This window comes from Nothoprocta perdicaria, unplaced genomic scaffold, assembly GCF_003342845.1.
Source record: "Nothoprocta perdicaria isolate Ctin4 unplaced genomic scaffold, notPer1 scaffold_281, whole genome shotgun sequence".
Lineage (NCBI taxonomy): Eukaryota > Metazoa > Chordata > Aves > Tinamiformes > Tinamidae > Nothoprocta > Nothoprocta perdicaria.
The window spans coordinates 680957-708336 of NW_020455512.1; the positions used below are offsets into that span (position 1 = coordinate 680957).

General features: G+C 42.2%; 1 protein-coding gene across 1 annotated transcript; it reads right to left on the reverse strand.

The window, feature by feature from the left end:
- Nucleotides 1–421: 421 nt before the first annotated feature.
- On the reverse strand, nucleotides 422–25762 carry KLHL8 (kelch like family member 8). The gene is made up of 10 exons (XM_026041291.1): nucleotides 25651–25762; nucleotides 17232–17475; nucleotides 10194–10742; nucleotides 7587–7773; nucleotides 6739–6882; nucleotides 5837–5948; nucleotides 4014–4182; nucleotides 3227–3386; nucleotides 2331–2532; nucleotides 422–1822 (listed from the first exon to the last, which is right to left on the reverse strand). Exons 2-10 carry the CDS (start codon nucleotides 17433–17435, stop codon nucleotides 1699–1701), a joined length of 1851 nt encoding a protein of 616 aa, XP_025897076.1. The 5' UTR covers nucleotides 17436–17475; nucleotides 25651–25762; the 3' UTR covers nucleotides 422–1698.
- Between the last annotated feature and the right edge of the window lie 1618 nt (nucleotides 25763–27380).

Consider the following 27380-nt stretch of genomic DNA (forward strand, 5'->3'; position numbering starts at 1 on the left):
TTCTCGTGTTTGGGCTGTGCATTCGTGCGGCGGTGCTCACACTCCAGAACTGTAAAAGAAAACTTGCTTTGTTTTAGAGAGGGAATCTACACCTCTTCTTTCACCCCTTCTATCCACAAGTGCCCCAGAGTGACCAAAGCCCCATGCTGGGACTGCTTAGGGGTTTGAAACAGCACGGGCTTGTCCTGCTGTCCTGTAGTCTTGCTAATGTTGGTCCTGTTTAACGTTGCCTGCAGTTAAGAGCACGCTCCAGTCACACGAGGGGCCTCGACATACAAATGTTTTATTGCTGTGTTTGATGATTTACAGTCCCACTCATTCATCTTGTCCCTGGGTGGCACCAGCATGCGAGCAATTGGAAACAGAAAAGCTCAATGATGGTAATGCAATAGGAGAACCCTGATGTGCTTCCTGCTGGCCCAGGCACAGCCCTCCTGGTACTGAATGCAAAGTAGTTTTCTGTGGTCTCTCCAGCCACTTGGAAAATGTTGAAACTGGTGTGAAACTGGTCACAGAAGGGTCAGGTCTCGGTTTGTTCAAGGTGATGCAGCTATCTCTAGTCTTTCTAGCCGGACTTGCTCTTGAGTTCAGGGTTTCATGTTGAGTTTGGGGGGTTTAATTTTATAAGAAGTATTGTTTTGTTTGCAGTGCTTTGTTTTAGGGTCAATTGTTTTGGGGATGCATTCTTTCCATCTTGAGCCTTCTTGTTGTCCCTGCATTGCTGCTAAGCACTCAGACTGGACATGGAAGCTCCTAAGAGTTGCATTTAAAGGTGTGTTTTGTTTCGTCAGAATACTGCAACTTCTCTGATGTGTTGCTACTTCATAGGATAAATGGAATCGGCAGGCTCGGAGGCCGCTAACCTCCACACTTTGTCACACGGTTATCTAAAAGTAGGGCACGTGGCACTTTATTACCATTATACTTAAGGAACAGGATCTCGACAGAAACTTACCTTTTGGAGGGAGTCTTTACTATACGTTTTATTGAAGACAAAAAGGCCAGTATTGCAGCAGGTACGTCCCACACAGAGGGCAGGTATCTTTTCAGCTTTGCCACAAGTGACAAAGTACAAATGACAGCTTGGGACTGACTGTCTTCAGTCTCAGGAACGGTTGCACTGCAGCCAGCAGCAGCCAGGGACTCTCAGTCCCCTGGGAGGTAAGCAGCTGACCTCTCTGCTGTGGTTACCTCAGTATGAAATGGGGATGTTTTTTACCTTCTAAAACATGAAAGGCCCTTCTAGAACTAGAAAATGTTGAGGACTGCATTTCTGGAAAATAAATTACATGTACATGGCACACCAGTCCTTCAGTAAACGCTTAGCAGGGCTGCTGGGAAGGCTCAGCAGCTCCAGCTACTGCTCTCTCCTGCCCCAGTGCCTGGTTTACAGTTCAGTAGTGATTCCCTGCAACAGCTGCTTGAAATGATTTTGAAATTCCAACTTCTTAAAAATGGAGCAGGCACGGCTGAGGTGGATTTTCTCCGGAAAGACAGGCTTCTGCTCCATTTTCTCAAGGCTTTTCTATCTCACGTTTATCAGAACTCCACCAAAACCATACTGTGGCGGTAAGGAACATTTTCCCAAAGAAAATGCGTTGTGTTTCTCATAACCCACCATACAAAACACTGTGTTTAAAAAGCTGTGCAGTGCCTCCGTGGTGCTGCTCTTCTGGATTGGAGAGGAGACGGCAGCGTTCACATGCAGTCAACGACGTTGCTGGATCCCTGACCCACATCACGGACCTGGCTGCTGAGACAGGAGCACACGGCCACTCCTGCCCCTGCCCTGCAGTGCGACACAGAGCCGACGAGTTCCCACCTGAAGATGAGAGCGAAGGAAAAAGAGAAAGGTAAGTTCTTGTCCTTTATGAACAGCTTGAAGTAGTTCTTTCTCACGGCTGCCACACTGCTGTACAAATGCGGTGTACAGCATGCCATACCCCACTGGCTTATTCTTACTCTGGTTAGCTGATAGTTTAGTGCAAAATTAGATTGGAACAACCACACAAACTTGGCTTGTCATTGAATGAAGGCAAAGAGACAAGGGAGGGACAGGAAAAGAAGGACAAAAGGTAAGTGAATGCTTAGTAACAAGGAGGAAACACAGACAACAAAGCATTTATCTTTTAAAATCGTACTTATGCCATGCTTCAATACAAGGAAAAGCCAGTGGCATGAGCAGCACTCCCAGATCCCTAAAGTCGTGAGTATTAGTTGATTAGCAGCAAGAAACAATACCTAGGTTCCTCGTGCACGCCACTGCCATTACACTGTGCCTTCAAATAGGCAAATATCCCTGTTTTACGCCCAAAGAGAAGTGAAATTACCTGTTCACTATGGGATCAAACGCTTCCACTGTGTTCAGGTACGCGTTGCCATTGTGACCTCCGACGGCAAAGATTTTGCCCATCAGCGTGGCTATGCCCACTCCGCCCCTGGGCGTCGTCAGCTCTGCCACGTACTCCCATCTGTTACTGCGCGGGTCAAACCGCTCCACGGAGCTCAGCGGCGAGTTGTCATCGAAACCACCTGCAGAGAAGCACCACGCGTTGGTATGTAGGCACTCGTAGTGGTGCTGCTAGCCAGGATGAACATTATCTGGGTCCTGCCTCTGTGCACTGGACTGGTGTCCAGGCCTATGTTTCTATAGGATGTTGGGCTTTTTTAAGTTCCTAAAAGTGCAATTATGGAGGTACAATCGAATATCAAACTTGGTAACAAAGCAAGCATGTGCATCACCGGGCGGCCCCAGGATCCCCACCGTGACAGGCTTAGCTTCTTCCCTCAGGAGCAGCGGTCAGTGCCACGCACAGTTGGAGCACAACAGAGTGGATGTGGGTTGACAGTGCATGAAGTGTAATCACTCTGCTAGAAAGCTAAAGATGTTTACGCTCAAAATAGAGCTGAATGCTTTTAAAGTATGTGGATCTATGGAGAACGTTCGTAATAAGGAAAGTAGTGATTAGTGAGTGGTCTCCTGAGGATTCTCCATGTAGACATCTTGTTCTGGACAGTACAGCCCTCCCGAAATGCGGAATACTAAATTCTTTTTAATTTCCTCACTATTATACCTGTAGGTGTGCCCTGGTTGTGCTTCCTTTCTTCTACCATCCAAGTACACAAAGTGCAGATTGGGTCTCGCTGTTTGCCTTAGCAACCACAATCCATTGCCAACTGCAATGCTCATGTGAAATGGCCTACAAAACATCGTGCTCCTACTCACCAACGACGTACAAGCAGCCGTGGAGCTCGCTGACACCATTGCCAGCTCTTCGCTGACCCATCTCTTTCACTTCTATCCACTTATCCAAATGAGGGTCATATTTTTCCACGCTGGAAAGAGATGCTACCCCATCGTTGCCACCCACAGCATAAACATGGCTCTGAAAGAAAGCCATTCAGAGAAAGATTTCTATGTAAGTTTTATATAGATATAGATAGATAAATAGATCTAGCTTTTTATAGGGAATGTTTAAAATTAGAGAAACGCTTGCCCAGTGTATGCAGACTGTTGTGTTTATTTTTAAATATTCTGACAACAGACCAATTTTAACAGGTTGTCATTGCTGTTTCCAGTAAAGCAAGGGGAAAAGTTCTATACTGGTCCAGATACTTTGCAAAGCATAGAAGACAACACAAGGATTAACTTAGTGATGGATAGAGTATATTAAAAATAGTAACTATAAAGAACCAGTCTTTGGGGTGAGACAGGGAGCATTGTTATCTCCCCTCTTATGATTGTGTAATTAAAGGCATCTTTGATGACAAGTTTGTTCCTAGTCTCTGAAATAAGGTTAAAGCAGAGAGCAGAGTTCAAAGTGATGCAGGCTCTAAATACCTTTATCTTTTGTACAGTTCCATAGGACTGTGATGGCCAGAAATTATCAGACCCACCACTTGTACTGGATTGAAAACCTTACAGTCTTGCCTCGTGAGATGAGTTTAAGAAGTCCTCCTAGAGGTAGGTCCCTCAGGGTTCATCCCTGGCTCGGGAGAAGACGGTAACTCACCATGAGGGCTACAGAACCAACGCCTCCTCGAGGGGTGTTCATGGGGGCTATGCTGCTCCAGCGGTCGGAGTCGATGTCGTAGCGTTCCACGTCGCTGAAGCACGTGTTGTCATCCAGACCTCCTATCGCGTAAATCGGGCCGCCCAGGGAGGCGAGAGCGATTCCTCTCCTAAGGAAACCATAGGATGAGTAGTACGTCAGTGGGAATCCTTAAGGGGAGTGGGAAAGATGCATGAAGTGCAATTTTATCTGACTGGCAAGGGCTTCAAAGTATGGGAAAAAATAATGAAAACCTAGAAGTGCATCAAGTTTAGACTAAAGAGGGATCCAAGCCTGCTAAGTGCACAGGAGCTCAGCCCTCGCTGGCTCTCGGCAAGGCTGCAGCATTATGTGGATTCTCTTACACACTCTTGGGGGGACTCTCGTGTTACCTTTGCATCACCTCACCTTTTCCAGCTGCTTTTGTGCTCATCTTGCAGGCCAAAATTAGCAAAGAGGACGGTTGCAACTGGAATCTTTTTAGGCTGCATAAAAGTTAAGGGACTTGTAAAATGCCACGGGACACTGTTTTGGCTGGAGGGGATCAAAGACTCTTATTTGAGCGTTAAATTCCTCTACCTCAGTCCTGAATTTTATACCTCCTGCCTGTTGTATCTGAGGGAGATAAACCTGCTGATTTTAACTGCATTAACTTATGTGCTGTGATCAGTGATCAGCCTTCTATGGGTGATCTTAGTGTGCGCTAAAAAGACATACGTGTACATGGGATATTAGAAGCCTGATGTCTAAGAAGATTTAATTGCAGTTTTTCCTATTCTGTTTTTATTCTGTTTATTATTATTAAGTTTGTATTGCAATAGCTGGCATTGAATCTATGAAATGTATCAGGATGAGAGTACCATCAGTTCTCTACAATGAACTGTATGCCACTATGTAAAAGATGGTTGAGAAGGTAAGCGTTAAGTTTCTAGCTAAATTATAACATGGATAATTTAACAATTTAGGAAAAATGTTCTGGTGTTATTACTTAGAGAGTGACTTTGCAGCTATTTAGGCTGGAAGGAGGTAAAGTCTTTCTCCAGATATCAGCACTGTGACAAGATCCCAAGACATCTTAAGCTGCCTTAACAGATGGAGTGTACTGGCTCCTGTTAACGGTAAGCGGTCAAAACATGTTTTATCTTCACTTTTGTGGTCAGTTGTGATAGCAGCCACATTGAGTTAGGATCTGTCGACTGAGCAAGAAAACAAAGTCTACCTTAGGGTCTGATTTAAAGACGTCCAAGGTAACGATGCTGTTTTGACAGGACAGGTGACCCTTGCAGTGTATTATAAGTGTAAAGTGATGCTCAAGTGATCCTGTTCCTTCTCAAATATTTGGCTATGCATGTGCTGCTGGTAATGACCTCGGTCATTCTTAAACCCCACCCCCAACACCGGTTTCAGATGCCTTTATCTGGCTTAACAAAAAAATAAGATTAACAGAGGCAAAAATAAAAGAAGTCAAAGAACAAATATAAGCACTGGTATCAGGCAGAGGGGTAACCCCCCTTAGAGAGGGAGAGTCTGCAGTTTTTCAATGAAATTGCTAGTATGTTACTCAAACTCAGTGTTGGTGCCAATAGGTGATGCAGATTTGTTTGCTCTACAGCTAGTAAGACAGTGTGCTAGCAATTAAATTGCAAAATAGAAAAGACACTCCTAATAACAGCTGAGTTTGGGAACTCAAATAAGGCCCAAGATAGACATGAGGATGATTTCCAGCATCAACCATAGGTAATGCATCAAGTTTTTTGTCTCGTGTTGGATCCTGACACACGAACCTCTTTGTGTTCATTGAGGCCTTCATCATCCACTTGTCTGTGAGAGGATCAAATACTTCCATGCTTCCCAAGTGTTCATTTCCATCGTGCCCACCTACTGCATAGACTTTACCTGAAATGCACACACATTATTGAGATACAGAGATTGTTTGGCAACATTTCAGTTTTTATGTATATAATATCCCTGCTTACATAAAGAAATAAGTAAATATTAATGTTTCAAATTCTTCAGCATCGAGTTCTGAGAGGTTTGGCTTCATAATTTTTACATGCTGTACTCAACCAGAGAGTTAAAACATGTATAAAGGAAATCTTTGTATAACTTATTAGCTATTGCAGCTCAGGACAGTTTAGGGACGTTTGTATGGATATATCAATCTCCAGGTTTTCTACGAAGGGGAAAAAAATATGTTTGTTCTGCTGTAGCACAAAGGCCATCATGTATGAGGAAGAGCTGAGTCATGGATGCTAGCTGCTCCCGACTGCATGGACCTGGTTTCAGAAGCTGGAATCCCAAAAATAAAGGTAGGTCTCCTCTTAGAAGAATTAAGGTCTTAGTGACTTGCCTAATAGAGAAAAAAAATCCCCTATGTGTTTAATTCTGAAAGAAACTATTAAGAGACTGTGGGTAACTGTCCTATACACCCACATTTCTTTAAAGATGGACAGATAAATGTTAAATTACCTAGTCAACTCACAGCAGGCTTATATACTACATTGATGTCTTTTCAATAACCATATTCTCATACTATTGAGAAGGTACTAACCCCTTCACAGGGAAGGAGCTGTACAAAATTGAAGGATATCCACCAGTTAAGCCATTCTAACACAGATGATTTTCTTAAAAGCACCAATTCCAGCAAAAGGAGGCAAGAAGTGCCCACGGCTGCTTTGTTACTGACCTCCCACAGAGATGACCCCCACGTGTCGTCTTCTGCTGTTCATTTCGGGGCCGAAGAACCAGTTGTTCTTACTGATAGAGTAACATTCAATGCTGCGGAACGGGTCACCGGAGCCACCTCTCCCCCCGACGCAGAATAACACACCTGAGGAGGGAGGAGACAAAAGAGGCTTCTAGGCAACTAGGAGGAAAACAGGGGATTCAATTTGTATATCAGAGTGGATCAAAGCCTGGAAGGTTTGAGATAGCTCATGTTCCCCTTCAAGGGACGCTTCCCTCGTCCTGCATTTTGGCTTTCGTTTGGCATGCTGTTCTGGCAATTAACTAGCCCTGTCCTTGCAAAAATAACATATATATTAAATACTTTTTTTGCTGTTTTCTTAGGGAGATAAATATATTGTTATTTATAACTGAATGTTAAAAAAAAAAAAAAAAAAAAACCCAACAAACAAGGTTTGCCCTCCTAAGCGCATCACTTGCTTTTGGTTAGCCAGAGAGTTTAAGGACAGCTCAGCCCTCTCATAGGAGGGCAAAAACAAGTGTTGACCATTTTCTGCATAATTCAAGCATATAATTTCAAGCATACTACCTGCCCATAACTTTAAAGTACTTGAAAGTTCTAGCTTGAATACGGACACGGCTGATAAGTATTGTTCTAAACAAAGACTTTAAAGTTCTGCTAAGAAAATGCAGTGCACAACTTCATGGCCAGAGGTCCACAAGGGCTCATCCGGTTGTGCAAGAAGTCATTAGCAACCATTTATAGGGAGCTAACTGACCCTCAGCAGAGGAGCTGCCCTTTCTCTCCACACCACTCAATACTGGATAATCAGACACACATTTAATTACCAGCAGTCTGCTTCCTTGGTGTTGTGCGAATGGAGTATTCAAAGTCTGGCACTGCCCTGCTGCTCAGGTGAAGGTGGTAGTTTCTTGCTTCATCCAGCAAATCCCTACATTTTAGATTCTGCTTGACAATCTCTTCCTTTGCCACAACACCCATAAGGAAGCAAATGGGCAACAGAGGCAGTCGTACCTGACAGAAATGAACACAGTTGGAGTGACTGGCTAAACTGACTGCATCTAACTATTAACAGCGACGGATACGCATCAGCCTGCAACCTTGGGGCCGTGCAGCAGCCCCACACTCCTGAGTAAAAAGAGCAACTGTATTTCCAGTGACTCGCAGCTTTTGCTTCAAGAGTAACACTGGCATGAGCAGATTATGCCAGCCCAAGAGGACTCCTGTTACAATAATTCATTGTATTTGAGTGGCAAGTAAAAGCTGCCATGCTAGGTACCTTTGATGGAAGTACTGGTTGGGCAGTAACACCGCTCTCGTGTGTGGATTTGGCCTGACAGCCTTGCAGGATACCTGGAGAAAAGGTTTAATGCAGTGTAGTTCACTCAAATTGGGTAATCGTGATTTTTTTTTTTTTTTTTTTTTTTTTTTTGCGCTGTACTAACAACCTTCAGTTTGGTCACTGACTTTTGTTTCTAAATATAACTTTCCCAAATCCTTTCCCCAGAAGACCCAGGGTGCTTAGGAACAGTGAGGTTCTACATGGAATGAGACACCAGCATTGACAAGGCACGTCTGAAATGAGGTAGGTCTCTGAAAAACTATCTCCAAATTGTTGCACATCTTTCACTTGCTTTTGTGAGGAAAAAAAGCATGAGGGATATGAAGTACAAATGGATCGAGGTGACAAAAGGAAGGCCAAAAGGTGGCACTGCCTGATTTGGTAATATTTGGCTTGGGCCAACACTGTCAAGGAGTGTCCCAGTTAGCTAAGCAGCAATCCTGAAAAAAAGTAGTTTCTCCAGGCAGTAGAATGGAGTCTTCTAGTCAGCAGGAGACTCTGCTCCTCTTGCCCGCCTTGCTCCAAACCAGTTTCTTTCTTTACTTAGGCCCGTAGTCATTTTAGATCAATGCAAAGCATCACCTATCACCCTATAGCCCTAGCCTCATGAGGTTCATGATTCACTGAGAGCTCAAGGCTGACAGAAATTCAGACTCCACTTTTAACCCGCAAGTCTGATTATACTGTGGGTAGGTTAGAGTGTTAACAGCTGGATCCTAATCTGGTTTTCAAGGAGCAACAATGCCCAATGCCCCTAGAAGCTCCATTTTTCTGCCTGGCCAATAACCCATAGTTAATACAAGGGTTTACTTTCTTATTGCTTTGTTCCAAACTTAATTTCCATGAATAGGATAAATTGGTTATCTTTATCTCCTAACATAAAGGGATAATAGCAATCAATCTTACTTTTAAAGAAAAGCTCAAATGAACACTGCCCTTAATTTTTATTAGTTGTAGATAAACGACATGTGCAAGCATACAACAAATTGATGCTGATCTAGAGGAAACGGAAGCTTTTGGGCAGTGTGTTAATGAAGCGTTGTGAGCTTTCAGGAAAACTGAAAATTGATACAAGAAATGACAACGAAATCATCCTGTTAGTGGGCTTCTTAGTAGTTACATAATGCAAATGTTAGGAATTGTGCTCAAACGCAGAACTTTGTGAAGCAAAATATATCCTGTAGTGACAACTGAAGCAGCACGAGTGTTTCTTCCTGCTAAGATATAGATTACCTGTTATACTGCATGGGAACTGCTCCTTGGTGCATATTTCAAGCTTTATATACTTTATATACTGCGTATTAAACTTTACATACTGACTTTCAAGCTTCCATTAACAGTATGTGAGGAACTGGAGTAACTGAAGTATAGAATATTTTGACAGGAGAGGGTTCTGAAGGATGTTTAAACAGTGTCAGCTGAAGGACCTTTTGATTCATTTATGAATTGCTTTCAGAAAGACCAGACTCTTAAGGAGCCTCCAGGTTTAAACTGAGAACTCATTTTGTGGAACCTGCAGGTTATCACTTGTCTAGTGTGCATTAAGGGGTATGGGCCACTTGTCTTGGTCTCATTGTATCAGGTACAGACTCCTGGTCTTCTGGTAATCATACATAGACATCAAGTATTCTATAGAAGAAGCCAACTTGGTGATCTATCTTCCCATTCTTGTGTTTCACTTTCTTAGCTGTGTAACAGAACTCCTCAATAGTTTGGCTTTGCTAAGTCTAAAACTTACCAGCAAAAAGAAGTTAGCATTTTAGGCTGTTGCAGTATCGAGACCTGCGAAGTGACGGCTTTGTTCTCCACTGCATATAAATCTAGGAAGTTTCTGCTCTGACACAGGTAAAGTTTTCTGTTACCTCCTAACCCCCTTCCCACCTTTTCCTTCCACGTTAGCCTCAAGTGAGTACTCTTTATAGAGCCTGATATTCAGGTCTAACCTGCTTCCACTCTTAATTAACCGCTACATAACAACACGGGAGGCACCAACTGGTAGCAATGTCTTTCCTCATAAAAGCTACATAACTCAAACAGGTGGTAGGGAAGTCGAGCAGAGATGGGCCATGCCCCGTGCCTCAGTCTACCCTACCTGAGCAAGTATTTCATCCAGCCACAAAGCGTGGTGCTGTGGGTTGGCCAGAAGCCACTTGATGGCAGCATTGTAAACTTGCTTCTCGTTTTCTATGTTCAGATCGCTGGAGGACAAGAGTTTATGGAGGTGCTGGGGCGACACGCTCACAAAGTCCTCGCACTCCACCACTTCGGCAAAGTGCTCGCACGCGTACTGATCGGCCATGTCCATCAGGTCGATGCGGTTGTGACTCTCGGCGAAGGCCCTCACCGCCAGGCAGTTGGAGGGATGGAAGTGGAGCTTCATGTACTCACAGCAAGCTTTTGCTACCAGCTCCACCTGCAGAATGCACGCGGCGTACAAGAGAGGCTGGACGTTATCGACAGTCAGCGTAAGGCGGGAGGAGTAGACAAACTTCACCAGGTCTTCGATGGCGTCACCGTCAAAGTCCTTGATCTCGATCAGCGTCTGCTTGGCTTCAGCCATTTCTGAAAGGAACATGGCTCTAAAATAAGGTATAACACAAGCGAGCACCAGTTTGTGGCAGGAGATAAGCTTTGAACCAACCTGGGGGGGGGGCGGAAAAAAAAGGCTGTTTTACTGAAATGTTTTAAATATTTTCTTTACGCTACAAAACAAAAGACAGTCAACTTGAAGTGGGACTTTTTGGACTTAATAAGCTGTGAGCTGCTTTATTGCAACAAATGAACTCTGTTTGCTCCCTATTTCTGGCGTTATATCAGTGTATTCCAGGCTAATTTCAATTTTAACTTGTCTGCTAGAGTCAGGGAAGGCTGTAGTGTGGAAAGTCGGTATCTTTAACTTACTCATTCTTCCCACCCCCCCGCCAAGAAGGGATTGCTATGCAGTCATTTGTTTTACATTTCTAAAGAGACTCTAAGAGGGGAAAAAATGTCAAGTGACTCTTAGAATATTTAATTTAAACCTCTGCATTCTCACTGTTGTTTTAGGAACTGATAATTCCATTAAGTAAAGCAAAATGCTGTAAAACTACAGCAATAAGAGCATTTAGACAAAAGCACAGAGACTACTAAACGTTGCCCTTCAGGTACAGCTTGAGCTAAAGAGTGTATTCACCCTGAGGTTGGTTCCCTTTTCAGTTAGTTCTGGGTGTCCTTATAGTCCGTGGAATTTGAATTATTGGCGATAAGCATTGAGAGAGGGTGAAACTTGTTCCATTTCTTTATAGCATGCCTGTGTTAAAAAAGCCATCTTTATTCCTGAATAAACCACAGTCATGCTAAGTATGTGGAAAACAAAACAGCGTTGAGGGTTTTTTCTTTCTTTGAGAAAGTCAAGAAAGGGATTTCTGTACTAAATGTGCAGCTGTAACAGGAGACAAATCTTACTGTGGTTGGTTGGTGTTTGGGTTTTTTTTTTTTTTTCCCTTCTTCTTCTTCTTCTTCTTCCTTTTAATAGAAGCAGTCTTTTTAAAAAAGAAGATTAATGACAAATGTATTAAATAGAGCCTTGTCCCAGATCTTTCCCTGATGTGCTAGTGAAGAAGTGGTACCAGCAAGCCTCACATGCAGGTAAGATATCCAATAGTTGTGTGATTTTCAGTAAGACTTAAGTAACCTGTGGTAAAATGTCAGTCAGCTTAAGTTGAGCCCTAATGTATTGCTATGAAACCACAGTAATAAACTCAAGTCAGCTGCCCTTGCTAACAATATTTTGGACTTTTTATGCCTACAAACACACACTGACTTGCTCTAAAACATTTAAACCTCTAAATCTTTAAAACAACCATGGTTTAAACAACCTGACATATTTCTTCTGACTGAAATGAAGCATGATGGCTTAAGCAACGAATACAGTGATTCTTCAGTATTAAAGTTCACCTGCAATTTGGAGCAACTAAGATGAGGAAAGGATCCGACGCCGAAAATGTTCCACCGCTATAAGCAAGCCTTGTAGGAATTGCTCTCAAAGAGAAGCCAAGTCCATCACCAATGCAATGCTCTAATGCATACAGCCAACGCAACAGTACACAACAGCTGTTATTCAATGGAAAGAATTTACACTTGGACTGCAAAGAATAAATCTCTTTTGAGCCAAAAGCAGAATAGCTTTTCAGCATTTTGCAGTGGACCCCATAACTCCAGAGCAAAGGAAAAAATATTCTGTCTGAATTGAATATCTTAAGTGCAAGATGGGGAATTGGCACACTGTTTCCTCAAATGAAGGAACTTCATCTTTTTAAATTAGTAAGACATTAAAAAGGCATTTACCCTCTCAAACTGAATGCTTTTAATGCATTCTCTAAAAAGAAAGAGGAATTAATTCACTGAAATAAGCAGTGCTGTAAACGTTACACTTGAGTGTCTTACCAGCTCAGCACTGCTGTTAGATGCAATATTTACCAAGAAAAAACAATCATTTTTCTATGGGAGCTCACGATTGGCACTCTCAGTAAATTGGCCTGTCTTGCTTTCTACACATTTTCACACATAATACTGCATTAGCACAGGAGAGCTATGTTAGATTATTACAAAACCTAAGCGACGGATTCCTTTTCTGTATGGTTTTATTTCACAGACTTGAATTACATCTTAAAAATGCACTTGATCTCCCAAGCGAATATTTGTGTTCTGCAGCATACCGTTGCTGCAGGCTATACAAGGCTACAGGTAATGTTTTAGACTCAGAACATGCACATTAATTCTCTAAATGTTAGGCAATATACGAGGAAAAAAAATATACCCTGTAAGAGAGATTCTTTGATCAAACATGTCGCATAAATGCCAACAAAAGTACCTGGATAAGTTCACTTAAAGGAATGCCAAAGTTTGTCAGGATATGATTCATCAAGGCTTATAAGGCAGTCCTTACTGGAATTCATAGGAAAAAAATCAAATTTTCCAAAAAAGGAAAAAAAAAACATGGAAGAATTTGACTGTAAGTCTCCCTCTTGAGAAAGAGCTACTAGAAAGACCATATATTTTAAAAATCAACCAAATGGTATCTCTATTATGGTGCAGATTATTGTGTGAGGTATTTATACCCCTTTGGCAGATGTACCCATATTTTAGAAGGGACCTTAAATACTGAGAATTGTACAGTACCTACAAAAAGTTGTGGAGATTCTGCTGTCTAAACAGTTTACCATTAACATTTAAAACCTGTGTTGCCTTAAATTCAGGACTGAATAACTTCTCCGCAGTAAGAGTTGTGGTCATATTAGCTTCAATTATTTGCTGTAAACAGACATAACTTAAAAATGCAGAATATATTTAAAGGAAGCCTCTCCAAGGATTTTAAAACCTATTAGAAAGGGTCCAGCTCAGCCTTCCATGCAGTTTCAACTCTATTTAGTTCCCATGTGAAGTGTTTTGGTTTACTGGTAAGTACACAGTGGAAGGGTTTAGCTGTATCTTGCTTTTAACAGCATCATGGTTTGAGAATAGATCACTGGTGAAACTAGTCATGTTCTCTGTAGTTTTGTTCTGATGGGTCTTTACTTCCTCACCGTAATCTCAAAACTCAAATAAACAGGGCTGTGAACTTAAGAGTCTCCTCAGCGTTTTATGCATCTCATCAGCGCTCCATGTCGGTGCTGCAGCCGTATCATATACGACTAGACAGTGCAGGACCTTCCCACCACTGCCTGAGCCCTGCTTTGAGCATCAGTTGAGGGGTAAATACTTTAGACACCCAGGCTGATAGCAAATAACTACGTGCTGTTGGAAAGTGAACACGCAGCTCATGCTTTTCACCGGTAGCTATAAGGAATAACCCAGGAAGAGGCTTCAAAACTGTGTCGCTGAAGGTAATTGGATTATTAGGCAAAACTGCTGTTTCTCACAGCAACTGCATGACCGCTTCCAAACCTTAGCTAGAAACACTCGCTTCAGTGCAAAGCAAAAAGAGACTGAGGGGCTTGTGCATAACATGCACAGCCTCCAAGGGTTAGGAGCTGAGATGTTATCACATAAGACAGAGCCACAGGGCTAAGCCAGAGGCTAACTGTGTCAAGATAAATTAAAGTAAGTTTGACAAATGCTTTTAAGTGGGGTTTGACTAACAGTGAATAAATCTAGGACGGATACAGCTTAACTTTTATCTTGTCAAACCGAAGGTTTTCTTTTTCCCCCTAGACAGGAGTTGCTGGATTAAGTCTTTCATTGGGTATCTATACTTTGGCAGGCATCTCAAATTGGTATCAGAAGCTTAAACAGCCTGTAAGAGGATTCTGCCTTCAAGATCTGTATTATTCACTTGACAGTCACAGTGCACCCTTAATCCTCCTTTCTCACCTTGAAGCATTACAGTGTATGTTTCTGGACACAATCCTTGCCACCAAGGAGGATTCTGTTAAGGACAGCCATGCAAATAACGTAACAAGACCGTGTTTTGCAATTAAGCAGTAGCTCCTTGCATGCTTTCAAATTTTTTTATTTCAAAAAACTGTAGCTATATTATCTGTAAATTGCCTGAGCTTTATCTTCTGTATTAATTGCCATTCAATAGCAACAGTGAATCAGTCTGTTCTTGTAACCTATACTTTTTTTTTTTAAGGTACAAGTTAGTTATGACCTTACTTGGTCTAGCTGTAAGAAGGGTCCCTAAGACCTCAGAGAGATGCTACAGAACCACTATTTAGGCTCAAAATATATTTTTTTAAAGATTTGTAAGGTAGGACAAAGGGAACTGCTCAATGAATGCACATCTAATATCAGAAAACTAGTAGTTGGCTTATTCATGAAAAGAAGCTATAAAACTTCCATTTTTCTTGCTCAAAAATCATCTTATAATAATGCCTGCAACTTAATTACTTACAAAGTGTCCTACCAGCTGTCAGGAACTAATTACAGTGAAGAGGCAAAGTTTATACTGAGATTAGGAAATAGCAAAGCAAGGCTTAAAACTGAGCTTTGGCACAACATATGTCGCTAGACAGTCAGGACACAGTTTTTCCTTTATGCATGGCTTTATAATCAGCCAGACATTTGCTGCAGTGTAAATCCACCACTGAATCACACTAAAAAAGGTAAGCAACCGTGCAGAATTAGCTGTTTGCCTAACATGTGCACTTGCTTTCTGTCAAGCAAAACCCCTCCAAGCTATTAACGTAAAAAAAACTTCTCTCTTGAAGCAATTCTGCTACCAGGTGAATATGCCATAAGGTAAAATGCAAAAAGAAAATTAAAGAGGAAATTCCTAATGCATAAATTATTGAAGTTTTTCATAATATTAAAACTAATCAGTTCTAGTCTTCCAGTCTCCTTTTTAAGGCATGGTCCAGCCACTAATACTTGTTTTTGTTACAAAAATGCTTTCTTCTGGCCTCCATCATTTTTTGGTCTTCAGTAACATAAAGGGCAACTGTGAGATGAATTGCCTTGACAGACTGAAATTACATGTTCCTTTTTAGATCAAAACGGTGTAGTGGGCTGACTTATGATTACAAAAGGAAAATATATTACATAAGATAAGTGGGAGGGCTGTGGTCTAAGCTCTGTTTGAATTTACATAAGTGCCACTCAAAGGACTCTTGCCTTGGAACTATTGTATTATCAACCCAAGTGTAGCCCACTTTGTGAATAGCAAGTTCAATACAGAAAGCAAGAATGTACTGATGAAAAGAGAGAAGATGCAAGTTTTACTGTGAAGTCACTTGATTATTCCAGAAAGAACAATTCTTACTTGAAATAAAGAAGAAAAAAAATATGTGGGGGAAAAAAGAAAGCTGTCATCCATCCGCCCCTCTCCTCCCTCCTTAGGAGCAGTACTGTGGGTGAAATTTCCAGTCTGGACTCTGCAGAGCAAATTAGTTTTCTTCCTGCACTCTCAGAGTTTATTAATGTGACAGCGTTAATCCTGCAGTTATTAACAGTCCTCATTTGCGCAGCTCTTAGCGATTGTTCTGCTATATAATGGAGCTACTCGGCCCTTCTTGACATTTACAGATTTCCATGGAGCCTCTCATACCCCTCTTAAATCCAATATGTCTTTTGAAGTAAGCAGCTATGCTATTTTCCCCACATCTGCTTAGTTTTAACTAACTTTTTGATATCTTGATAAAGGAATAATCAGTTCTGACAGGGGCGCTGTCAAAATTGCTCAATATCATAGTTTAGGCCATAAGGCAAGAAGTTCAGTCCAGAAGGAATTATTCTGAAAACACTGAGAAAGCTTGAAAGCTGCAAGGAGAAGCAAGCCCTCCAGACAATTCAAGTTCAGTATATTGTTACCAGGTTCTGAAAAGCACTGACTTAAGAAGCCTGTAGGACATGACGTGCATCTCACTTCTGTGAAGGGTTTTCCTTGTTCGGTATCTAACAGGAAGGTTGCAAGGAAGCAACTTCCTCCGGGGGCCTTTGTCATCTCTTTGGGGTACTGGAACTACACTTGACCTCTTTCTCTTACGTAACCATCTCCTGTAGCATGAGCAGCAAAGCACACTTACTATTTCCAGGCACTGTTACAGATGTAAGGTAAGTTCCTTCTGGTCAGGACATAATAAGAATATATAAAAATATGTAAGATCTAAGAATAATATAGAGCTGAATTACAAAGAATGCATCAAAGCACCCTGGCAAATGAATACCACAAGCAGGTTTCCTCTTTTTGCTTTATTCTTTCATCAGCTGTAGAATGTAACGATTGGGAGGGGATTTTGAGAATTCTGTATCTCTGAAAGGTCAGAATGCAGAAATAGGGAGAAATTTAGGATGAAAATATATGAAAGGAAATAGGATATGAAGAACTAGATGTCCATGGAGTTCTGACAAAAATATACTGAATAACCCTAAAATCTTGCTTTAATACAAGGCAAGTCAGAGGAGTCAAAGCCATGTCCCTTCTTTCCCTTCTCTTTTGGATTGTCAGTCACTTAGAATGTTTATATTTTATCTGTGAGCTTTGTAACTGAGGGAAAAAAAAACATAGAGATCAAACCTAGAGATGCTGCTGATCCAGTTGCTATTCTATGGTTTCTAACCCCCCCCCAACCACCAAATTTCAGCTACTACCAGCACACTTGTTTGTAAAACACAATAGTTTGGATGGGGAAAACAAGACAATTTATGTCACCTTCAGTGTAACATCGCAGAGCTCTCCAGCTTCAAAGAAGTGAAGAAGAGAGCTGTGAAAATCTTTCCAAGCCTCATTTGCTTCAAATACAAATATTTCATCTTCACCGTCGCTGTTAGAAGACTTGGTTTGCTGCTGCTGCCGCCTTTTTCCTTTTATCAGAGGCTGTTTGGCCTGCTCTGGGACCATGGATTCTGAAGCCATGGGCTGTTTCTTCTTTCACAGCATGAATCTCCAAATACTCCTGGCGAGACAAAATCCAGCCCATCAGGAGTCAATCCAAAAATGCAGTTAAGTTCATTTTCTTGTTTACAATATTAAATTAAATGCGAATTAAAACTATTAGGTGTTCCTAATTCAAGTTTACAAACTCTAAACGCTACCTCTAATCTTACTTTGGAGAACAGGGGGTGGAAGGGGAATAGAGATCCATGAATAACAATCATATGCATAGTCTTCAAATACATTCTAATGCTTTTAAACAAAAACTAAGAGCACTGGAATTTGTAATTACAGAAAAGCTTTGAAATGAGTGACGTCCTTTTATGCAAACAGCTTTTTAATTGAACTGATTGATATTTAAGGTAGACACCTTAAATATATTATAATTGACTACAGGAGTCTCACTTACTGATATTACATCTCATACAGGGCTGCAAGGCAGACAAGGGATACCACCCAACCGCAGCAAGCGTTTGGTCCCCTTGTAACTACCATGTATGTCACTCCTCCTGCTCTGTAAATTTTACTTAAAGTCTAAAGTCCACCTTGGATTTACAGATAGAAGTTAAGCAGCAGAGGAAGAGCAGTGTTATTCAAGTGCAGTAGCACATTTGAGCTTTATATGCCTAAACCCCTTCAAAACATTTATTCCATCAAGTTAATGAAATTTGGGCTCAACATACACATTTTTTGAAGAATACTACTGAATACAGTACTTCTTAAAATGACAGCCAAATTTGGGAAGTCCACGAGGAAAACTGAAATACTGTTTGAAAGCTTAGTTATTAATTCAATTTACAAGCTGGCGTTGTGTTAGATAGCAGTAGAGGAGAAGACATTTGTAAAGCCTTGAAACTTGAAAAGCCTCTTCAAAGCAAAAAATATTTGCTAGTGTATTTCCTTGTTTTATTGGCTAACTTAGGTTTTATTGTTTCTGGTTAATTTACTATGCAGCTGTTTATCATTCTGCCCCAAGAGCTGATCATGCCTGTAATTCAATTATTTCTGCTTACAGTCTATGATGTTGGAGGCAGTAGAGTGATTGACATAATAAAAAATTCTTCTAAAACAGATAGTCAAGTCATTTATTTGGAAACAGAATTTTCTTCTCTAATGCTTTTCAAGTATCCACATCCCTTCCTTTTACTGAGATTTAAAACACTGGAAACCAAGCAAGAAGCCAGTCCTAGTGGTCATATTTGCTCCTGCTTCAGCTCAGAACATTGTTGCCAGCTCCAAATACTGTGTGGCTCCAGGACTGCTGGTTATGCTGGGCCAGGCAGGTCTAAGTGAGATGAGATGTGTCTGGACTCTTTACAAATCTTTAAGTAAGTGTCTTTAAGAGATATCCATATGAACATGTTATTTCTTTGAAAAATTAACTTAAAAATATTACAGATTAAAGGGTATTTACAGAGGTTTTTGATCACAATTTCTACCTTCTTTGCTGAAAATTGATTATACAACACACTTGACAAAATAGTATATAGTGATAATAAATAGTTTCTTAGAAGAAATTCAGTTGTTCTTAGTTTCTTAGAAGAAAATAGGTAATTGAGTGTTCTCTTTCTGTATCTTCAAATTAATTGTTCACAACTAGTGTCTTCACCTTCGATTAAGGCATCCTTCAATGAAGTCTCTACTTGGGAGAGAGGAGGCCACCACAGTGCTTCAGAGACAACAAAGAAGTTGAAGAGACAAACATGGTAATACTGTACAGTAGCTTTGAAAGCCACCATGTATGATTCATTCACAGGTAAGATAGAGCATCTCTAGGAAACCCTTGCTTATTTTGGACTTTATGATTGGTACTTACTTAACCACCCCTTAAAGAAGGGCACTTAGGGGGTTTTTACTGTTGCTTTGAGGCCATCTCACCGCTGACTGCCAATGCTCCGAAGTTATGAGATCTTTCCACCTAGTATATGTGCTAATTTTATCCTAATGCTTTAATTGCAACTGCACACACCACTTCCCAAAACTATACTATATTAGGCGAGCCACCTAAGAGCAGGTTGCTATAATTTGAACTACACTGGATATTCCTTTAAAAACAGCAGCACAAGCCCCGGATTCTTAAGTAACCAACTGAGCAGCATCTTATTTCTGTGATGCATCTTGCTCCTCCAGTTCCTTTGCATATTCTTACCACAAATCCTCCACTTCTCCTATCTACAGCAGCTCACAGATTTAGTTTTTGAACAAATCAACATCTGCTATAGAAAACAGTAGAGGTAAAGTTAACTTTTAAGGACATCTAGATCACTGTCTATACTGATTTTGCTCTTGTAATTAACTTCATCAAGAGCTGCTATTGCACCTACCTTTCTATTAAGTGTATGTCTTATCAAAATGATGCACCAGTAGCATGAAGCATAAACGGAAGTTATATTACAAGACGTAAACCACAATATTAAGAATATATATTAAAGTGTACAATACAGCTTATCAGGACCCAGGCACGTGGAATGAACATTTGCTTTGTTTGCAGAAAATACACATTTGAGTTGATTTGAATGACTGGCTGTAGGCCCTTAACTTCTCAGATTTTAAACAGAATTGAATGCTTTAATCAGTTTATTAAACTATAAACACCTGAGGGGCATGCATATCTTAAGTCAGTCAGTATGCTTCATCAAACCAACTCCTCCTCCTAGCTTGAAGTGGAATTATCTTGTCATTGCACAGCCTTCAAGGGAAAACATAGGGAAAGGGCCAAAAAGTTCAAGCTCGAAGCTGTGCAGTTACGTAGAAATACTTGTTCACCGCTTCCTAAAGCATTGCAGGGGGATTAGTGTTTATGTTATGATATTATGTTAAATATGTACCAAGTTTTCCTGAACTGAGATAGAAAGCCCACTTGCAGGTATTCTAACTATCAACAACGTAACACCACTGGCCAACTAGCCTAAATATTAGCACTGCCTAAAAATTAGTAGCTGTCTTTCATTTCTAGATATGCAAGACGGTCATCAAGATTTGCTTCCTTTTTATCTTGTTAATTAAGTCCTTGAATCTTTGCACAATGCTAATGCATCTCAGAGTCACATCCTAATGCAGTTAAAATACTACCTCAAACAAACTATGTCAACTGAGAGCCCCATTCCTACGATAATTTGCTATTTTTCTTGTAGACAGTCACTCAATGTTATATAAAGGAATATCTGGCTTATGAAAAAAACTGTTTACAGGTTGCCATCATTTGTTTAACAGCCATTCTGCTGTACAAGCCACAAACATTTAGAGGTATTAATGGCTTCAGCCTTCCCAGACTGCAGCTAGCTAAACTGCTTAAGTTTTAATTCCAGTTCTCAGTTCTGGTTTCCCTTGCCCCCGAAAAAGAATCGAGTTACCCTATTCTACATATTTGTCCTTATTTAAAAAAAAAAAAAAAAAAAAAAACCACAACACACAGATTCAGAGATTCTAGGTCAGACCACAGGAATGTTATGTTCAATCTGCTTTCATTCAGGTAACAGTCATGTCTTCAAATTAACAGATTTTGATTCAGATTTCAGCCAAGTCATCCCCAATTGAAACAATTTCTGAAGTCTTGAATCTGATTAAGTATTATGCTTCTTATAATTTCCCAATATTCAAGCAATTAGTTATTAGACAGCTGGGCATGAATATCACTATGTTCATTTTATTATGAAATTCAAATTCCCCTGTGTCACAAATTTGTGAAACAATTCAAGCAAAGAGGGATATATTTCAGATACAAAGGGAAGCAAAACTAACGACTTACATAACCATCTGAACAAGGAAATGTTCTGATGGAGAGTTTTTTTTATAGCATTAGTAAATTCAGTGCTGATTATTATGAGCCACTGTAACAAAGCCCCCAAGGGAGGCAAAATTCTACATCAAGACATAGGCCAAGTGTGGCCTGCAATACTATGCATAGCTTTTGTTACCCACCTACAAGACAGACAAAACTAACACTAACCTGTGCACAGAAGGACAGTTCAGCTGGCCAGGAAAACAAAAAGGCCTGTTAAATCAAGGAGACTCAAACTTGGCCTTCTGTACTACAGGAAAACAAGAACCGAAGAATGGAATTACCCTATCTAAGGGTAAGGGAAGAAACAGCTGTTGCACTGTGAGCAGCTCAGAGCTATGAACTGCTCAGCCTAACTTCTTATGTTTTTGTTCAACAGAGCCATCAACATAATTTCCCACTGAAACACTAGAACACATGTTCTAGACATTAGCTGCGGAACATTTTACAAGTGGCTCCAATACAAAAGGTATATATGTAAAAGTATATATGTTTACATGTGCAAAATTAATAGGGGGTATGATGAGTCTCTGCATGGAGTTATGTGGTACAGCTGGTGGACCACAAGATTAGGCAGAATCCTTCTAGTTCGATGCAGCTAACAGAGCTGGTCTCCCTTTTGGCTGATATTCTGATTTCCAACAACAACATTTGAGGCAGAGCAGTTGGCAGAGGTCAAGTGACCAAGTGGGAAAAGCAGGAAGAGCAGGAGACAGCTGCAATACGAACTGCAGCCAGGCAGCAGCTTTGGCAAGGACTGCAGAAGCAGCTGGTCACTGTTCTGATTCAGACTGCACAAGGAAGCAAGAAAACCACAACAAAAGTCAGGATTAATGAACAAACTTCTCAAGCAAAAACTCAGTGCTTTTCTCTGCTTTATTTACCAATTCCATCACTGGAGTTTAGGAAGCTTCATGTTCAAAAAATTGGGATTTTTTTTAAAGTAGAAAAATATAGCTTAAAGAATATTGTTATAAAATGTCTAGATTCTTTCAAGACTTAGAGGCTCTCTGTAAGAAAAGCTGACATGGTATTTTTGTCCTCTGTATCACATGGCTAAGTTAAAAACAGCAACTTGGGTAAGAATAAAGCTTTCTTCCCTTTGGCACCACCAAAGGTCTTCCATATACTTATATAACTAAACCTGTATGAATGCTGTAGACACAGTGTATAAAGATTTTTATTTTAATTCTCCAAGAAAAAACTAAGGGAAGAAAAAGTCTTTTCTAGAGCACAGCAGGTATCATCAGATAAAATTTCATTTTGGAATTAATTCTGCATCAAAATACCTTTATGCTAGTCTGTGATTTTTCTTTTTTTTGATCTGAGTAAGATGAACAAAGTTCTGCTGAGGTTGAACCCCAGCTCCATGCAGAACAACTACTAGCAACATTTACAGATGACTGCTTGAAAATTTTATTCAATCTTGCTTTAAAAAGATCCCTAACATACCAGTACTCATCTATGCTTGATATTCTTTTGTTCACCTGTTCAGAACCAAATCCAGAATATCTAGGAGAGTGATTAAAGAAACTGTCTGACAGAGCTACAGAATGCGTTTGTTTTGATTTCTTTATTCATCCAAGGAAGTCTTGAGAACATTGGATAAGGAGAACATAGAAGAAATATTGATAAAGCACTAAGTGCAACATGATTTTGCACCAGTATTCAGCACTGGCAGGAACACAGTCCTTTGCCAAGCAGAGTTGTCACTGCCTTCTCTGGGATGGTGAAATTAAAAATGACAGTAGTGTCATGGTCTCTACAGCCATGTTTAGACCATCCCTTCCTCCTAAGTATAAATTGAGGCAAAACCAATTTTTCCTAAACTACCTTTATTGATTAAGGGAATTATCACTATAACATCTATTTGCCCACGGAAACACTGCCTGACAGTATTCCACACTGCTGCCCATCACTAGCAGCAATCACACAATTCTCATGTCTTCTGTTATGACTAGAGTGATTAGGGTTATTGTTGCAGATCAATGGCCAGCTAGAAAAAATACATGCCAGGCAAGTGAACTCCATATGGAGCCACTAACAATTTATAAACAAGCCAGGCATGAGTACAATGCAGATAACCTGCTTGCACACTAACACAGGTATTTAGCATATAAAAAGAAGCGCTTCCAACATAAGGGTCTGTACACAGTTTACAGGGGAAATCAGCCTAAACTGATTCTGAAGCCTCAGCCCAATGGCTTCACATGCATCTGACACAGCTTGATCTCCTTATGAATAATCCATGATGACTTCTCATTACCACAAAAGGCATAAAATTACTACAGAAAAACAAAACTAGTTTTGTAAGCAAGGGGCCCTGTGTGGCTTGTGAAATACCTGAATTTTGCTTTGCAGACCTTGATTTTAACTGACTCATCCCACAAACCAGTAAGGAACTGGCCTGAGTGGAAATGAAAAGTTAGAAGCTGTCAAAGCAGGAAGAAAGCTCAAGCAGGCAATAAAGAAAGGAACTAGTGGAGTGGTGGCATTTCAAATTCTCATTTACGTGACAAAGAAGTGAAGGCTAGGAATTCCTAATGTCTTCCCCTCTGCAGATAGTATCTTGCACTGTATTTTAGTAAAATCAATTGTCTTGGGGTAATTGAAGCTTCACTGATTTTAACTAATCAGTTGTCAACAGTCAACCAGCAAAAACTGCTTGGGCTGCACTCTGCAAGACTGAGTTGCTGTTACAGACTAGTTCATCATATGCAGCCTTAAAATTAAGTCAATTTATGTCCCCTCGTAAGTGTGCTTGAATCCTACAGCAACTCATGTTCCCACAGCTGTAGGGCTCTAGTACAGCATCTCACAGAAAGGAATGTCCATGTTCTGACAAGAGGCTAGTACGTCTTAATTCCAATTTGCTCTACAGTTCTACTCCTGTTAGTGGAAAAATTCACTGCTGTGTGAATTTTTCGCCTTAAATAAATTGAAGTTAAGCATCTGTTGTCTCTTTTCATGTCTCAGACATCGCCCTTCATTCTCTGAAACAGCTTCTTTGAGGAATGTTTGAGTTAGGAAACATTTACAACTCCAGTGAGCTTAATCCACCTGGTAACCTTTGCAGATTTCCCAGGCTGGCTAACTAGGGTGCAATAAGAATGTATGGACCATCATCTTCTCTATTCTAAGGGCCATGCTGGGGGGTACTCAGAGCTTATTTTAAAATAGACACCTACCTTCAGCATTTCATTTGAGGGTAAGAGAAGAGCTGTTGGGAGGGACCAATACACAGAGGGAAGCAATGGAGGGAAGGCAAGCAACTTGACAGCATACCAAGTTAAAGGAAATAATCCCAAACACTCTCCTCATTAAATGCTTTGGGGCAGGCGGGCGAAAGGGAGGTGGAAGGGTAAGTTACATAAACACATGCGAAGCCCAAAACCGCATGCAATGCGCTGCCTGCTTGAGCAGCCAAGCGCTCATCGGGCACCGGCTTGCAAGCGAGGCATGAAGGCAGTGCAGGGCTCCCCAAGGTGCTGACTTCTCTCCTATACGTTAGGAAGTTATCAATATACGCAAGAGATCTAGGAGCTCAGGGGAAGGGGTGCGGGCACAGGGGACCCCGGGGGCAGCCCCCGCAGCCCGGCGTGACGCCGCCGCAGGAGCTCCCGGGGCCGGGGGAAGCGGTGAGGCAAGAGCGGGGCCCGAGGGGAAGCCCCACGGGGAGCGGGGCTTGCGCCGCCCGTCCCGCTGCTGCCGCCCCACGCGCGCCCCTCCCGCGCCGCCCCGTGCCCTGCCGGCACCGCCGGCCCCCCGTGGCCGCTGCTGCTGACGGGCGCCCTCCGCCCCGCCAAGGCTGCCGCGGCCCCGCTCACCTGCCGCCGCCGCGCGGGGCCAACGGCCACAACGGTCACCAGCGCCGCACGGGGGAGGCAGCGCGGCACGCATGCGCCGCGCGGGCCCCCGCCGGAGAGGACGGGGGAGGCGGAGCGAGCTGGGCGCGCGTGCCGAGCCCGGGGCGGCCGCTGCCGTCACCGTTGGGGCTGGGCGCGCGTGCCGAGCCCGGGGCGGCCGCTGCCGTYACCGTTGGGGCTGGGCGCGCGTGCCGAGCCCGGGGCGGCCGCTGCCGTYACCGTTGGGGCTGGGCGCGCGTGCCGAGCCCGGGGCGGCCGCTGCCGTYACCGTTGGGGCTGGGCGCGCGTGCCGAGCCCGGGGCGGCCGCTGCCGTCACCGTTGGGGCTGGGCGCGCGTGCCGAGCCCGGGGCGGCCGCTGCCGTTACCGTTGGGGCTGGGCGCGGCTCGGGAGCTCGCGGCGGCGTGTGCGGTGGCGGTTGGAGGGTGCCGGGGGCGCGAGAGCAGCACAGCAAGACCCTGCAAAAAGACCGCCAAAACCGGACCCATCTAGCAAGATCTGCTGGAACCCGTTCCAGCTCAATAGGGAGTAGTGCTGGAGACTTACAGTACCTGTCCTAAGGAAAAGGCAGCAGTGGTTCCATACAGAGAGACTCCCCCCATTTTCTTGATCAGTTGACTTTGGTACAGGGCCCCTGGGGGGCATTTTAAAGGGGGTCCATGAAGGCGGAGCTGGCTGATCTGGCAGGTGTCCGTTATGAGGCCATTACCGAGGGAGCAGGGATTGGTTTGGAAGAAGGAGGGGCACTACTTAGATGTGAGATCCAGGAATTGAATCTTTTCTAACAGGCGTGTAGATGAGGGCCGGTTGAGCAGTCAATGCTAGAAGTACTGTGATGAGTGTAGATGTAGAAAGGAAACAGAAAAGATGACAAGCATTCTATGGTTGCAACCATCCAGGTAATGAGATAGTTTAGGGATTGCTGACGAGAATCTGTGAAAAGTGCAGGTTGCACGTGAGCTGTCTGATGATGTGACATGATGTGCTGAACAAGAGGAGAAGGCAAGTTTCCCCTTACATGCTTTTCCCTAGGCTTAGTTTGGACTGCCTCTGTGCATGGAGCAACAAGTGTAAGACTGACCTTATGAATCTGAGAAGTCTGGGTTAGGAGCTGTTAGCATCAATGAAAGAGGGAAAGTACACTAGTCTTTTTAAGTAAATGCCTGTCTTTTTAAGTACAGAAGAACCTTTTTTAGGTAATGATATTGCATAGAAGCAAGCAAACATAACCAGCTAAAAATGCTTTACTTCCACTCCTCCAGCTAAATAGCAAAGCAATATTTTCAGCCAGGAGCGGTAAAGTAAAAAGTTGGACTGCATTTGCTGCAGGCCAAGTTCTACTGTACCTATATGTATAACAATGTTCCTCTCCCCAATGACTGCACAGTTAACTGAAAAGCAGGAAGGTGTTTTAAAAATCTAAGTTTATTACAAAATGACTGGTTGGAAGTTTACATATTCCCAGTGAAAATCTGTGTCCTGCGCTGAGAAGGAGGCCTGTGTTTGTTTTAGAGCTGTAAAAGGCAAAAATATCTAACTAAGGAACATTGGTAGTTCAGCTGACATATTTAAAAAGAAACTAGAATGCTCTTGAAAGGGTACAAGAATAGTCATTATAATTGAAAACCTAACTATGTGGTAGTTTTGATTTCTGTGTTGTTCCTCCTATGTCTTTTAAATAAGCAAGAGGTGGTGAAAATTTAGTAGTAGTCAAGCAGCAGAAATGACTGCATGCTGGGTTGAACAAGCCAAAGTGTGGTACAGATAAACGATCCAAGAATGTTATGTTTTGTTTAAACTATCTTGGAAAATTCCTGCATTGCGGTGCCTTGTTGGCTGTTTTCTGAAGTCTTCATGAGAAAAATTACCTGAAGATGCTAACTTGTGCATCTGTAGCAGGGACCGAGTTGGTCACAGGCTGTTCAAAGGGATTAGAGGTAACTCACTGCTGTGGTCTGTAGGAAAGGAGCAGAATTAGTGTGCAGTCTGCTGTCTCAGATGAGAGAGTGATGTTTTCATACTATTGTTCTGCTTGTTTAGGATGTTGGTGCTACTGCTCCTAATGCAGGCTGCCTGTCACCTCACCTGTCACTGCTGGGAAGCACCAGAAGGGCTCCCATTGACTTGAGGTATGGTTAGAGCAGGTCTTAAGCCCACAACGACGTCACTGCTTAGTTGTACTGTCAGGGGGGTTTGGGGCTCCCCTCCTGCCTGCGAACACAGACAGCTATTAAGTCCTTGAAAGTAACGATTTACGAGGGTAATGTGTGTTCTCTGTCAA